At 39.7% G+C, this 16,593-nt stretch overlaps 1 protein-coding gene across 2 annotated transcripts in view; it reads left to right on the forward strand.

The window, feature by feature from the left end:
- Positions 1 to 16,593, forward strand: part of LOC126330529 (putative 3-methyladenine DNA glycosylase) — a 78,401-nt gene that overhangs the window by 46,512 nt on the left and 15,296 nt on the right. For both annotated transcript variants that reach the window (XM_049996365.1, XM_049996364.1), the window contains one exon: positions 454 to 905. In XM_049996365.1, coding sequence (XP_049852322.1) covers positions 497 to 905 — 409 coding nt within the window. In that variant the 5' untranslated portion in view covers positions 454 to 496. The remainder of the gene's footprint in view (positions 1 to 453; positions 906 to 16,593) is intronic.

The following is a 16,593-nucleotide window of genomic DNA, read 5'->3' on the forward strand; positions in this document are numbered from 1 at the left end:
GTACATCTGTTGATTTTACCTGAGAACTATTAGGAAAGAAATAGCAATTTGTTTCTTTGCCATCTTAATACTTTTCAACTCACTGAAAAGTGCTTTGGTTATGTAGCTTGTTATGTTTGTTATTTTATAAATTATGAGAATGCTGTTATAGCCTTGCCTTTGGGGGAGGGGGGGGGGGGGGGCGGCAAATGGTGTATTTCAAAACGTCTTCTTGTGCAGTATACCAAGTGTGTTTTTGTTCACCTGTCATCTTGTTATTTTTTTTATAAAAATTGTAAAAGATTATACTTAACACCTTTCAAAAGTACCATTTGCAGCCATGACAGACCATTAGCCACACCATTCATTTGGTTAAGCTATAATCTTGTTTTTGTAGCATATTAAACCCAAATATTTCTCAATGCCATGAAAATAGAATTGTTGGCAAATATGTAAATTTGATTCACATTGCAGGCTTCCATTTTATACTCTTGGATTAAAGCATCATTTATCTTCCATGAAGAGAACAAGAGAGAAAACATCAAAAGGAAAAAAGAGAATTGAAACAGAAGCTACAAGTTGTTACTTTCCAGCAGCTACTGAAAAGGAAACTGGTGCTGTAAACTCCAATCTGGTGATCTCAGAAACATGTGGAAGCAACAGATTAAAGGAAGAGTTCTTTGACATATACTGTGAAGATTTAGCCAGAAACCTCATAGGGAAAGTACTTGTGAGAAAATTTGATAATATAACCCTGAAAGCCAGAATTGTTGAAACAGAATCTTACCTTGGTGGTGTTGACAAGGCTTCACATTCTTACAATGGGAAAATTACTGAGAGAAACAAACCAATGTTCATGAAACCTGGAACAACTTATGTATATTTTACGTATGGAATGTACCATTGCTTCAACATTTCTAGTCAAGGTAGGCATGACATAAAATTAGTTTTTGTATCTTTACAAATAGGGTACAAATTATATTTAAAAAATTATTCAGCTTGAATTTATTGATGAGTTGGAAGAATTACATAATTATAACTTTGCAAGCTCAGCCTCTGCCATTTGCTGAAACAAAATCTTTGTCCTCATTGCTAAATTAATAGACAGCAAGAGACAAGGAGGTGGCGGTGATGGGGGGAGAGAGGAGGCAACATATCTCGAGTTATGTACCTATCCGTATCCACATAATGCTAAAAGGGAAGGTAGCAAGAAATCTAATGTAGAAATGAGGAAGACAATAACCCAGAAAATAATGAGTTGGTACTTAGCTGTACCTTTAGGGAAGAAACAAAGCTACATAGTGCATACATTCATAACAGTATATAAGGCAACAGAATTAATATTTGTGTCACACACAGTTTTTATAGTATGCAGACTGTTGTTATTGATTGACAATGGAAAGTCTTTATTGGAATATAAGTAATTTAAGATGTAAAGGTAACAAGTCATTAAATAGTTGAGATGCTAAGCTGCCGATAGCCATATAAACTAGCTTGAGAATGTTGGTAGCTTTCAGATGATTGTTTCTTCAGAGTTATAAAGCGCACATTTGCCTGTATGGCTACATTGTCTCAGCTGCTTACAGTGTGCTGGCACAACAGCTCGACTGAGGTGAGAGGTTGTGTCAGGTTGAGTGGTCAATAGGGAGATAACAAATGTTTGGGGTAGGAATGTGGCATTGCTGAGCTCATTCAGGCTGCATGTTCTACGTCTACATCTACATCTACATCCATACTCCACATGCCACCTGACGGTTTGTGTTGGAGGGTACCTTGAGTACCTCTATAGGTTCTCCCTTCTATTCCAGTCTCATATTGTTTGTGGAAAGAAGGATTGTCGGTATGCCTCTGTGTGGGCCATAATCTCTCTGATTTTATCCTCATGGTCTCTTCGCGAGATATACGTAGGAGGGAGCAATATGCTGCTTGACTCCTCGGTGAAGGTATGTTCTTGAAACTTCAACAAAAGCCCATACTCAGCATCTCTCCTGCAGAGTCTTCCACTGGAGTTTATCTATCATCTCCGTAACGCTTTCGCGATTACTAAATGATCCTTTATCAAAGTGCGCTGCTCTCCGTTGGATCTTCTCTATCTCTTCTATCAACCCTATCTGGCACGGATCCACACTGCTGAGCAGTATTCAAGCAATGGGCTAACAAGCGTACTGTAACCTACTTCCTTTGTTTTTGGATTGCATGTCCTTAGCATTCTTCCAATAAATATCAGTCTGGCATCTGCTTTACCAATGATCAACTTTATATTATCATTCCATTTTAAATCACTCTTAATTCGTACTCCCAGATAATTTATGGAATTAACTGCTTCCATTTGCTGACCTGCTATTTTGTAGCTAAATGATAAGGGATCTATCTTTCTATATATTTGCAGCACATTACACTTGTCTACATTGAGATTCAATTGCCATTCACTGCAGATCCTCCTGCATTTCAGTACAATTTTCCATTGTTACAACCTCTCGATATATCACAGAATCATCCGCAAAAAGCCTCAGTGAACTTCCAATGTCATCCCCAAGGTCATTTATGTATATTGTGAATAGCAACGGTCCTACGACACTCCCCTGCGTCACACCTGAAATCACTCTTACTTCGGAAGACTTCTCTCCATTGAGAATGACATGCTGCATTCTGTTATCTAGGAACTCTTCAATCCAATCACACAATTGGTCTGATATTCCATATGCTCTTACTTTCTTAATTAAAGGGCTGTGAGGAACTGTATTGAAACCCTTGTGGAAGTCAAGAAACACGGCATCTACCTGCGAACCCGTGTCTATGGCCCTCTGAGTCTCATGGACGAATAGCGCGAGCTGGGTTTCACACAATCGTCTTTTTCGAAACCCATGCTCATTCCTACAGAGTAGATTACTAGTCTCCAGAAAAGTCATTATACTCGAACATAATATGTGTTCCAAAATTCTACAACTGATCGACGTTTGAGATTTAGGTCTATAGTTCTGCACATCTGTTCGACGTCCCTTCTTGAATACGGGGATGACCTGTGCCCTTTTCCAATCCTTTGGAATGCTACACTCTTCTAGAGACCTACGGTACACCGCTGCAAGAAGGGGGACAAGTTCCTTCGCGTACTCTGTGTAAAATCGAACTGGTACCCCATCAGGTCCAGCGACCTTACCTCTTTTGAGCGATTTTAATTGTTTCTTTATCACTCTGTCATGTATTTCGATATCTACCATTTTGTCATCTGTGCGACATTTTAGAGAAGGAACTACAGTGCAGTCTTCCTCTGTGAAACAGGTTTGGAAAAAGACATGTAGTATTTCAGCCTTTAGTCTGTCATCCTGTGTTTCAGTACCATTTTGGTCACAGAGTGTCTGGACATTTTGTTTTGATCCACCTACCGCTTTGACATAAGACCAAAATTTCTTAGGATTTTCTGCCAAGTCAGTACATAGAACTTTACTTTCAAATTCATTGAACGCCTCTTGTATAGCCCTCCTCACACTATATTTCGCTTCGCGTAATTTTTGTTTGTCTGCAAGGCTTTGGCTATGTTTATGTTTGTTGTGAAGTTCCCTTTGCTTCTGCAGCAGTTTTCTTACTCGGTTGCTGTACCATGGTGGCTCTTATCCATCTCTTATGATCTTGCTTGGCACATACTCATCTAACGCATATTGTACGATGGTTTTGAACTTTGTCCACTGATCCTCAACACTATCTGTACTTGAGACAAAACTTTTGCGTTGAGCGGTCAGGTACTCTGTAATCTGGTTTTTTTTCAGTTTTGCTAAACATAAAAATCTTCCTACCTTTTTTAATATTTCTATTTACGGCTGAAATCATCGATGCAGTAACAGCTTTATGATCGCTGATTACCTGTTCTGCATTAACTGTTTCAAATATTTCGGGTCTGTTTGTTACCAGAAGGTCTAATATGTTATCGCCACAAGTCGGTTCTCTGTTTAACTGCTCAAGGTAGTTTTCAGATACAGCACTTAAAAAAATTTAACTGGTTTCTTTGTCCCTGCCACCCGTTATGAACGTTTGATTCTCCTAGTCTATATCCAGCAAATTAAAATCTCCACCCAGAACTATAACATGGTGGGGAAATCTACTCGAAATATTTTCCAAATTATCCTTCAGGTGTTCAGCCACAACAGCTGCTGAGCCAGGGGGCCTATAGAGACATTCAATTACCATGTCTGAGCCTGCTTTAACAGTGACCTTCACCCAAATTATTTCACATTTCGGATCTGCGTCAATTTCCTTCAATGTTGAGGGAGTTGTCTACTGTGCACAATACGTGGAGGAGTGGATTGGGCATTGGGAGGGGGAAATAGGACAGAGGAAGATGGAGAGTGTGGAGAAGAGGATGTGATTTCAGCAAGAGTTAAAGTCAGGATCATACAATGAGGGTAAGGTGCCAGTATAACCTAGAGGATTACAGGATCAGAGTCGCACAAATTATTTAGGAATAAAGGAGATGAGTTCTTATTTTTTTGTAATGACAATTCCCATATGCATAATTCAGAGAACCTAGTGTGGGGGAGAGGGAATAGGGTGCGGAGGATCCAGTGTTTCGGTTCGTGGAACAGCCATTCAAATCTTGTGCTCGGCATCACAGCTACTTATTGCGCCTAGAATCCTTCCTACTCCTCCCAGTAATGTCTTTCACCACCTACCCATGTCAGCATAACGTAGTCCACCCTTCTACCACAGCTATTCCCACCCCCTTGTCACATGTGTCATTCTCTAGTGAAAGACCTCGATGCAATAACTGTGGAACACATACCCAGTACATATTATTACAGGCTTATTCTAACCTACCAGAAGCAGGGCCACATGTGAAAGCAGTTATGTCATATACCAGCTGTGTTGTAATTTCTGCACAGTATTTTATGTGGGTGTGCTCACAAACCCACTGTCCACATGAATGAATGGCCACCACCAAACTGTTCCCAAAGAGGCACAACTTGCTGGTTTGCACAGCATGCACGATTTCAGTGGCAGCCTTACAACCTGTGTCATCTGAATCCATCCCTTCAACACCATCTTCTTTGAGCTGCATGGATGGAAGTTGTCATTACAAAACATCCTTCAATCTTATAATCCTCGTGGCCTCAATCTCTGCTAGTCTTGCCCCACATCCAGCACTGCAACTGTCCCATGATCATGACTTCACTCATCCTGTGTCCTCTTATGTCCAGCTGCCCTCATCCTCTGTTCTATCTCCCTCCCAATCCACTCTTCCATGATTTCGTATGCTATGGACAGCTCACCCTGTCTGCAGGCTCAACAAGTTCGTCAATGACATCTTCCTATCCTGAGCAACAGCTGCGACTCCCTCCCAACCATCAGCCACCATTTCCCACTCTTCCTTCCCACTCCCCAACTGCTTCTCCCCCCACCCACATCACGTGACACAACCTGTCAACCTCAGTTGAACTGCAGTCTTGGCACATGTACCCAGTGTGGAAAACGTTGTCGTACAGGTTTATGTACGAGATCCATTCAAAAAATTCCACAACATTCATAATTTCACACCAATGGTGTGTTGGAGTGAAATGCAGTTGGTATCCCTGCACACGCCTGTGTTTAATGTGTAGCTGTCAGAAGTTTAATTGTTGTATGTCTGTTTGCTAGTGTTCAGTGCTGTATTGAGTAGAACGTTGTGTCACACAATTTGTGAATTTTATGATGGAAGAGTTAAAGGAGTAACACATCTGAATTAAATTTTCCGCAAAACTCAAGAAAACCTGTTCAGAAACACACCAAATGATGCTGGAAGCCTATGATGATGAATGCTTAAGCTGTATTCAGTGGTACGAATGGTTCACATGGTTTAAAAACGACTGGAAAGAAGTTAATGATGACCTTTGTTCAGGGCATCTTTGACATATACTGACGGCACCCATGTCAGGAAGAACAAGAAATTGAAGAATAATGAAACATTTCATTTGGCTCATGTCATGAAATCCTGACACAGCCTCTCGGAATACATCATATTGCTGCCAAGTTCATCCTATGGCTCATGAATCAAGACCTGAAAGACATTTGGCTCACAATATTTTGGATCGTGCAAATGAGAATGAGATGTTCTTTGAGAGAATCATAGTGGTGATGAGATTTGGGGCTACAGTTATGGTGTGAGACCAAAGTTCAGTCCTCGAAGTGGATCAGCGAATGTTCTTGAAGCCCAAAAAAATTCAGCAGGTCTGGTCAAATGTCAGAGCTATGCTGATAGTTTTGTTTGACATTGTAAGATTAGTTCATCATGAATTCATGCCACAGCGACAAACTGTTAATTGCTGGTACTATCAGGACATATTGCGATGCATGCGAGAAAATGTGAGAAGGAAATGGCCTGAATTTTGGTGAGACAATTCATGATTCTCACATCACCATAACTCACCTGCACATTCATCCCTGTTCGTGTGTGACTATTGAACAAAATTACTGTGCTACCTCATCCTCCGTACTCTCCAGATCTGGCCCCCGTGCATTTTTTTTTTTTTTTTCCTTTTTTTCCAACATTGAAAAACCCATTGAAAGGACGAAAAGGGGAGGTGAGAAAATTCACAGACAGCACTCTTTGTGCTATCCAGTTAGAGACATACCACGACTACTCCCAGAAATGGAAGCGACATTGGGAGCAGTGTATCAATTGTGGAGGAGAGTGTTTCAAAGGAGACCATGCAGAATAAGTAAAAGATAGCATAGAAAAATGTTGTGGACAAAGTTCTGGAACTTTTTAAACAGACCTCAATTATGTGTGTATGTGTACTCTGTAGCTCTGAATAAGGATCTGTCCTAAAGCTAGCAATCCTTTCAGTCTTGTTGATACACTTATTAACAGCTTGTTGCCTCAACTATTCACTAAGTTTTTATCTGTACTCAAACTTCTGTTATTTTTAGTTGTGCCATACTCTATCACATTGCCAGGAGCTGAGCGCATGACTGCATGTAAGATGTAGACAAAGAGGTGTGATTAGGCTATCCCTGCCATTCCATACTATGCTAGTAGAATCGGTGTGAGTGGTACTTGGAATATATAGGGATGTAGAATAAGACAGTATCTAAGAAGAATAAACTGTATCTGTGCATAGTATACCATAATTTGTATTTACTATAAGTGTTATTACTTTTATGCATGCATCTGTTGTATTGCATATGACCATAAGTTTAAACAATGTAAAGTCCATATTGGAATATCAACATTATTATGAAAACTGTGGATTGGTACTCACCATAAAGATGACACACTGAATTGCAGACAGGCACATTGAAAAGTGTTACATATAAGCTTCTTCAGAATAGAAAAACACACACACATTTACCCCATCAAACATACCTCACACACACATGACTGTTATCTCCGGCCGCTCTGGCCAGAATGCAAGTGAGACATGTTGAACAGGAGCAACATTCCAGAATGGGGCAGGGAAGGGGAAGGGATAGCAGGATACGGGTGGGGAAAGAGGAATCAGCACTACCTGACGGAGTGTGCAGGGACTAGAGATGATAGGACAGGAGTGCCAGGTGTAGTGTCAGGAGGCTGTGTGGGAGGGAAAGAGAGAGAGGGCAAGAGGCTTGAAGGAGAGAAACGGAGAAGGAGAAAAGAGTGGTGGGTGTACCGGCAGAGAGAAACATGCAATGAGGGTTAGACAAGGCAAGTTGTGAGGAGGTGACAGAACGAAGGGAGTGGAAACAGTTGAGTGGAGGGTGCTGGACAGCAGCTTACTGTAGGGTTGAGGTCAGGATGATTTCAGGAGTAGAGAATGTGTTGTGAGCATAAATCTCATCTGCACAGTGAATAGGTTTGTGGCAATGAAAATGGATTAATAATTGCTTGAACAATTAAAAAAAATTGGTTGAAAGAATAATTGAAAAGAAATTTTGAAGCTAATTTATGAATCTGTGCACAATCTTGGGTGAACTTTAACTGACAGCAATATCAATAGACCTTTAACATCATTACATTCAAGGTCAATAAACATAATTTGCATTACATACTGCTCCTTCCAGTAGTGTGCAGTACCAAATAACCACCGCAACCATTGTAATCGTTAATCTTCACATTAATTGGATTGCGTTTAGTCCTGATTCCGACAATGTCGATGCTGCAATGCTCCTCTGGATACTGAATAAATTATTCTCCTCTGCACCAAATCTATTGATGCAGGATCTAGGTGGCAAAATGATGAACAGATAGGAGTTGACCTTGAATAAATATTCCTTTGCTAATAAGTACTTATGACACTTTTAATGAACGTTTAAAATACATATTTCTAACAACACTGATACATAGGATCCAAGCATATGTCTGCACACTCCATTTCCCGAAGCAAAAGGGTGAAGATACATCAATTAATAAATTGAAGAGTGTGCTTCTTACTTTGTTTCACACAGATATTTAACGACATATTAAAACATTATCCTTGCCACAAAAAAACTCATTAATTTACTCTTGGTGGTGTCTAGAACTCATTCAGTTTACATATAGCTCATATATAAGAAAAGAAAAGAATTAAAAAATAATAAGATTCAATAAAATTCCTGTCCCACTGTGCACAGACGTCATACGGAGGTGCACAGTGCCTGAGCTTATTTTCCTTTCTGAGGTTTGATGATTCTGGTCATTATGGGCATAGCTTTTATTTTCGGCCATTGGAGTTATCCTGAATGGTTATCAATTTATGTGGTCATGTCAGCTTCTTTTAACACGTACATATATATTTTTATTCCTAACGAAGTGCATGCTGTAACATAGTCCCATTGTTGTCAGTCAGCATCTGCATAGTGTTTAGCTTGTGAAGTAGATGCGTGCGGCCCAACAGCCGTTATCGTCACAGTTTGCACTCACATGTCTTATATGAGGCCAGAGTATCCATGTCGTGCATTTACAGTGGATTTCACTGCACAAATTCGTGAAGCTCGTGTTCAGCAGTGTGATTCTTTGTGAAATTTTCAATGTGGTGACAACTGGTTTTCATATCAGCGGCTCGAGGAATTTATTTCAACTTATTGCTCTCACTTATTCAATGGGGAGACCATCCATTGACAAGGTAAGTTCCTTTCTGCTTTTACGATGTTGTCAAGCACAGAAAATTCATGTTACACAAAGTATTGCCACTTTTAGTTTACCACGCACACACCCACATATTGTTTTACCACATGTACACTGAACACTTTGCAGCCAGGTTTCGTATGTTTTTGCACTTTGTTTTTGAGCTTCTTTCATAAAGTTGCATTGCATAAAGGTTTGTAGTGTCTTTCCCACATACCCTACACATAACATTATAAAATACAAATACAATTACAAAATACACTTATCATATTCATTTGCTGACATGCCATTATCGTCACTCATATACATCATAGTCTGTAACATATTCTATCCCCTTTTTATATTTGTAGGGTCATTACTTGTCATTTGGTTTTAGTACATATTGGCAGATTTCATTTTCATTACAGTATTTGATTCCAATTATATGAGTACATATTTTGCTCTCGTTTGGTTATACATTCTTCATATAACATTCATACAATAATTTCATTTCAGCTTATGATGACTTCTTGTCAGAGCATATTTATCAATTCAAAAAGAATCAAAGAAGTAAATAATAGCCTCTCAGATAACTACGCATGGCCTCACCTCTCTAGCATTCTCCAGGAAGGATCTACACACTGCAGGGTTGTGGGAATTCCACTGAAAAGCATTTATGTGCTCAGTTACATCTCGTTAATAGACTTAATTGTGATTCCAAGAACAAAATAGTTCGTTGTTTCTAAGCACAACTCAAATCTGACGATACCAACCATATCAAACACTTATTCAGTGTAATTGTATAAAAGATAACCATTTCATGTGCTAAGGTTTACAGAGTTGTATCATCAATACAATGTGCTTTATATAATGAACGCAAAACAATGTTTACATAAGTAACAAACGTGCATAAAACTTTCAATGTAATTCAGTTGTTTGGCACTTTCATTGGTAGTTGACACTCACAGTAGGTAGGTTTCAACCCCTTGATTATTTGGTAGTACTCGACCTTAGTTCAGCATCATTCTACATGATGTGCTGCAACTGTTTTCTTCTTCACTTACTTTCACACTATCACATGCATATGTATCATAAACTTACAACTATATTTACTTGTGGTGCAATCCTTTCTTATGTTTACATGGTACCTAACACTCTACAAGCATTCATCTTTCTTCACTGTCGGACATTTCAATGCATCATTCCCTGGAAGAAAAACCTTAATACTAACTTAAAACTAAATTTTCATAGATAAGTGTATACAGGCTCACTAGCTACCAATACATTCTTCATTTATTCAACCATGTTTTAATTCACTTCAGTGTGCAGTCGTGCTATCACAAAATTTATTTCATGTCATGTGTGCGTCTCTACTTACCTTATAAATCTGAAAGATGAAGTGTATTAGAGGCATGGTGCAACCTCTTATTCAATTTGTCACTAATACTGTACTTGCTTATTTACCTTCAGCAAGCTTTTTCTCCTCTGTCAAGTATGATTATGCGAGCACCTTCAATATTTAAATTTGTAAATATTGTACAGATATGGATATAATGTACAGATGTGGATATATTAAGTATATATCTCGTAATTTAGCATCCCTTTCATGTTTATGTAATCCTGTAGGTTATCCTTGCGCGTGTGTGTGTGTGTGTGTGTGTGTGTGTGTGTGTGTGTGTGTGTGTGTGTAAGATAGTCATAGTTATTGTGTAGACTTTCCCTTAATGTCCTATGTTTCTGTTTATTCAATAGGCTTTACAAATGCTAGTGCGGGCTATAGTTCATCAGGTTTGTTTGTTTTGAGCACTACAAAACTTCCAGCTGTGCCTGTATGGCGCGCACGCACTTGCGGTTTGTTGACAAGCTTGCTTCCCAATGTGCATGCGCTGTGTTGCTCTGATAGTACTTGCATCGCGACGGGTTATGTATTGAATTGTGTGCTACTGTTCATTTCACAACTTCATTTATTTCTTTAAAACTGGGCTATGCACAGGGCAAAACATTGTATTTAGAGTCTCGTCGTTTCTAGACACATAGAAGCAAAATTCTTCTTTGTTGCAACCACTCATCGTATCCTTTACACATTCAACATATAAGAAAAAACACAAACAAAAATTCTGCTTAATTCAGATCAATTCAATTCCTTTTATTTGTCTGAAGACAACACTGCTGTTGCATAAGACATTGTCAAGTACAAGTTATTTCTTTGTGGATAACACAATATAATGTTTCATATAACTTACATAAATTTTAATTTATACTTGTATGAGTTATTTTTTTGCAAGCAACAGAATACAATGTTACATATTAAACTTACATAAATTTCAATTTACACTTTTATATTACCCACTTTATAATATATATAATTTAGTTCACATTACAATTAAGTGATTTATAGTATTACATAAAAATTCCTGAACATTACAGAAAGCCTTTCTTTTTAGCCATGATTCCATCAACATTTTAAATTTATTGTGTGGCAGTTCCTTAATACTGTGTTGTATTTTGTTCAGAAACACCTTGCCAATGTGAGTAAAATTGTTTTTCGTCTTGGATAGTCTAGTCCAGGGGACATTTATCAAGTTTCTGTTCCTGGTTTCATAAGGATGGACATTAGCCCTAGTTTCATATATAAGAGTATGACAACGGCCTTGCCGCAGTGGATGCACCGGTTCCCGTGAGATCAACGAAGTTAAGCACTGTCAGGTGTGGTAGGCACTTGGATGGGTGACCATCCAGGTCGCCATGCGCTGTTACCATTTATCGGGGTGAACTCAGCCTCGTGATGCCCATTGAGGAGCTACTCAACCGAATAGTAGGGACCTCGTTCAAGAATACCATCATAACGACCGGGAGAGCAGTGTGTTGACACCATGCCCCTCCTATCCGCATCCTCCTCGGAGGATGACACGGCGGTTGGGTGGTCCCGATAGGCCACTTGTGGCCTGTAGACAGAGTGGTTTTCACATATAAGAGCATTCTTTTTGGCGTAGACAAGAACTCACAGTATGTACAAGCTGGGAACAATAAGTATTTTATATTTGGTGAAGTATTCTGTACAGGAAGTTGTGTTTTGTAGACCAAAAATGCATCTTACTACTTTCTTCTGCCACAAGAATACATTATTAGCCCCAGCAGAGTTCCCCCAGAGTATTATCCAATAGTTCAAATGTGCGTGGAAAAAATGCATAATAGGCCATAAGGAGGAGGTCTTGATTGACACAGCTTTTTAATTTTCTTATCAGGTAGACTACTCTTGATAATTTATTAAAAACTTTTTCTGTCTGGGTATTCCAACATAACTTACTGTCAAGATGAATGCCTAACAATTTCACTGACTTTTTCATGAGTTTGTGCAGGTCAGTAACAAGGTTCCTGTGGGAGAAAAGTATGTGTTCTGTTTTATCATAATTTAGCTTTAATCTGAACCACTCACTAGCCTCTTCCATCATTAGTTCATTCATTTGTATCACAACCTTTTCATGTGTATGAGATGGATGAAAGTGGTGTCATCTGCATACATCATTACTTTACATGGCACCATACTTGGCAAGTCATTTACATGTATAACAAACAGGAAGGGTCCCAGCACAGAACCTTGTGGGATCCCATACATAACTTTCTGAAAATCAGATTTTTTTTAATTAATTGATTTATTTATGATCACCATATGTTTTCTGTTAGAATGCCAGTTCATTGCCTTTTATTCCATAATGTTTTACTTTGTTTATTAAAATATTATGTGAAATAGTATCAAAGACCTTGCTAAGATCCAACAGAGTGGCATAAGTATGTTGTCTTATCTTCAAAGACATGTAGAGCAGATAACACAACATTTTGAATGGCCTTAATTGTAGACAGTCAATTTTGAAACCCATACTGAGCCTTGTTTAAGAGGTTATTACTTTCAAAACTCATTCAGTTAATTTTTTACTATAGTTTTAATAATTTTTGTTATTATTGGGACTATTGCAATAGACCTATAGTTTTTAGGTGTGTTTCTGTCTCCATTTTTATGCACGGGCAATATGGTGGTTAACTTCAAGCTGTTTCGAAATACTCCTTTTGTGAACATAAGATTTATAAGGAAACTCATACGGTGACAGATTGTATTTTCAATTTTTTAAGGATAGAATTGGACAGACCATAGACATTCTCTGTTCTAGAGTTACTCTTCTTGGAGACAACTATTATTTCCTTAGGTCAACAGTTTTCCACCAAAAAGCTTGTAAACCAGCATTAGTTCCATCTTTCCATAAAACGGGCAGTCTATCTGCATTTCTGTGATTATTTCTTGCCTTGACTTCATCTGTCATAGAAAATTTTCCAACAGTTATGAAGTAATTATTTTAAGGGTATGGGTAATTTTCCTGTAATAGTCCTAGTGTCTGTTTTAATTACATTCCATGCTGCTTTGCATTTGTTGCCAGAATTAAGAATGCAATTGCTATGGCCTTTTCTTAGCTTCAACAATCTGCTTCCTGTATATCTTTTTTAGTTTATCATAAGCGTGTTTAGTGTGATCGTCTCTGTGCAATTTTTCATAATACACTCTTAGTAAGATCCTTAATTTATGGAGATGAGGTGTATACCAGTAACTGGAACTTCTGCTCTGCTTCTTGGTATGTGACCAATATTTGATTTTGTTTTGAGTGGGCAGCACTCATTAAAGATATTTACAACTGTACATTGGAAGCAATCAAATGCTCCAGTACCTGAGTCAGTTTGAATCACAGTGGAATTCCAGTCAACACTCATAATTCTATGTGTCATATTTATTATGTTTGTATGATTTAGCTGTCTCACTGCCCTAGGTTCTTTTGTTTGCTCTTGACCTTTGCCAAGCCCAGTTAATTTTAGATATATGCCATCATGGTCAAACAGCATGGGTTTCACAACATCCAAGACAACATTATTTCTGCAGATATTGGCCTGAGCTCCCAGTTGGTGCACATCGACAGTGCAGAAAGATACATATATAGCTTCTTTTCTGTGTTTACTTCGTAGATTCTTACTTAAATTGCGTGTGAGTTTCGTATGGGAGGTGTGATTTCGAGTTTTAGTTACTGTAATCGTAAATTCAGGCAGATTGTAGCACAGTCATTAGGTATTTATACAGGTTAGTTCATACATTCTTTGCGTGTTTCCCTTGTGTTATCTGGCACTGACTCGTGTTTCAGTAACTGTTGTTCAACATCGATTAGAATGGATAGGGACTGTGATTGCTGTGTTCAGATGAGGGCTGAGTTTGCATCCCTTCGCTCACAGCTGCAGGCAGCGCTGACTTCGGTCACGCATCTTGAGGCTGTTGCCAATGGGCACCACTGTGGGGAGACGGACTTGGGTATCACGGGGATGTCAACCTCGTCCCGTCTGTCCCCAGATCGGTCTGCCGCTGTGGTTGCACCAGTTGCTGCCCGCAGTGGGGCTGAGCCCTCGCCTGTGGTTGATTGGGAGGTCGTTCCAAGGCATGGCAAGCAGCGAAAGACGTCCCCGGAGGGTGATCAGAAAGCCTCCCCGGTGCGTCTGACAAACAGGTTTCAGGTACTGTCTCTGGCTGAACCAGATACAGCTCCCTGCCCTGTTTCAGAGGATGATTCTCAGCCTTCAAGGTCCGGGCAATCGGAGAGGGTGGGCATTCCAGGTGGAGTCATTCCTGATGTGGAAAGGGTCCTTCCGGATGCCATGAAGAGCACAGGGTGCAGCCAGCTGCAGGTGGTGGCACATGTCAGCACTAATGAGGAAATACTCTCGGATTCCAGTGGCTATCTGATTTGGTGAAGGCGGCCAGTCTTGCTTACGAAATGAAGGCAGGGCTCACCATCTGCAGCGTCATTGACAGAACCGACTGCGGACTTTTGGTGCAGAGCCAGGTGGAGGGTCTGAATCAGAGGCTCAGACGGTTTTGCGACCGTGTTGGCTGCAGATTCCTTGACTTGTGCCATAGGGTGGTGGGGTTTTGGGCCCCGCTGAATAGGTCAGGAGTTCACTACACTCAGCTGGCGGCTACATGGGTAGTGGAGGCTGTGTGGCGTGGACTGGACGGTTTTTTAGGTTAGAAGGCCTCGTGAAAGTACGGGGTGGGCTGCAGTCTCAAAGGGTGCATGGCAAATACAGGATGTGCTTGGATCAAGGAACAGTCAGAATTGTAGTTGTAAATTGTTGTAGTTGTGCTGGGAAAGTCCCTGAGCTTCAAGTGCTAATAGAAAGCACAGAAGCTGAAATCGTTATAGCTACAGAAAGCTGACTAAAGCCTGAAATAAGTTCTGCAGGAATTTTTACAAACTCTCAGACGGTGTTCAGGAAAGATAGATTAGGCAGCTTTGGTGGTGGAGTGTTTGTGTCTGTCAGTAGTGGTTTATCTTGCAGTGAAGTCGAATTAGATACTCTGTGCGAATTGGTATGGGTGGAGGTTATACTTAAGAGCCGAACTAAGTTAATAATTGACTCCTTCTACCGACCCCCAGACTCCGATGATATAGTTGCTGAACAGTTCAGAGAAAATGTGAGTCTTGTAACAAATAAATACCCCACTCATACGGTTATAGTTGGTGGAGACTTCAACCTTCTCTTGATATGTTTTTCAAAAATACTTGTTCAAAACCGGTGGGAGGCAGAAAACATCTTCCGAGATTATCCTAAATGCTTTCTCCGAAAATTATTTCGAGCAGTTAGTCCACGAACCCACGCGAATTGTAAATGGTTGCGAAAACGCACTTGACCTCTTAGCCACAAACAATCCAGAGCTAATAGAGAGCATCATGGCTGATACAGGGATTAGTGATCACAAGGTCGTTGTAGCTAGGCTCAATACCGTTTCTTCCAAATCCATCAGAAACAAACGCAAATTAATTTTATGTAAAAAAGTGTCACTAGAAGCCTTCCTAAGAGACAATCTCCATTCCTTCCGAACTGACTATGCAAATGTAGACGAGATGTGGCTCAAATTCAAAGATATAGTAGCAACAGCAATTGAGAGATTCATACCTCATAAATTGGTAAAAGATGGAACTGATCCCCCATGGTACACAAAACAGGTCCGAACGCTGTTGCAGAGGCAATGGAAAAAGCATGCAAAGTTCAGAAGAATGGGAAATCCCGAAGATTGGCTAAAATTTACAGACGCGTGAAATTTGGCATGGACTTCAATGTGAGATGCCTTTAATAGGTTCCACAATGAAACATTGTCTCGAAATTTGGTAGAAAATCCGAAGAAATTCTGGTCGTATGTAAAGTACACAAGCGGCAAGACGCAGTCAATACCTTTGCTATGCAGTGCCGATGGTACTGTTACCGGCGACTGTACCGCTAAAGCAGAGTTATTGATTGCAGTTTTCCAAAATTCCTTCAACAGGGAAGACGAATGGAATATTCCAGAATTTGAAACACAAACAGCTGCTAGCATGAGTTTCTTAGAAGTAGATACCTTAGGGGTTGCGAAGCAACTCAAATCGCTTGATACGGGCAAGTCTTCAAGTCCAGATTGTATAGCGATTAGGTTCCTTTCAGATTACACTGATACAATAGGTCTCTACTTAGCAATCATATACAACCGCTCGCTCACCGATAGATCTGTACCTACAGAT

Source organism: Schistocerca gregaria, chromosome 2, assembly GCF_023897955.1.
Source record: "Schistocerca gregaria isolate iqSchGreg1 chromosome 2, iqSchGreg1.2, whole genome shotgun sequence".
In the NCBI taxonomy this organism is placed as follows: Eukaryota; Metazoa; Arthropoda; class Insecta; order Orthoptera; family Acrididae; genus Schistocerca; species Schistocerca gregaria.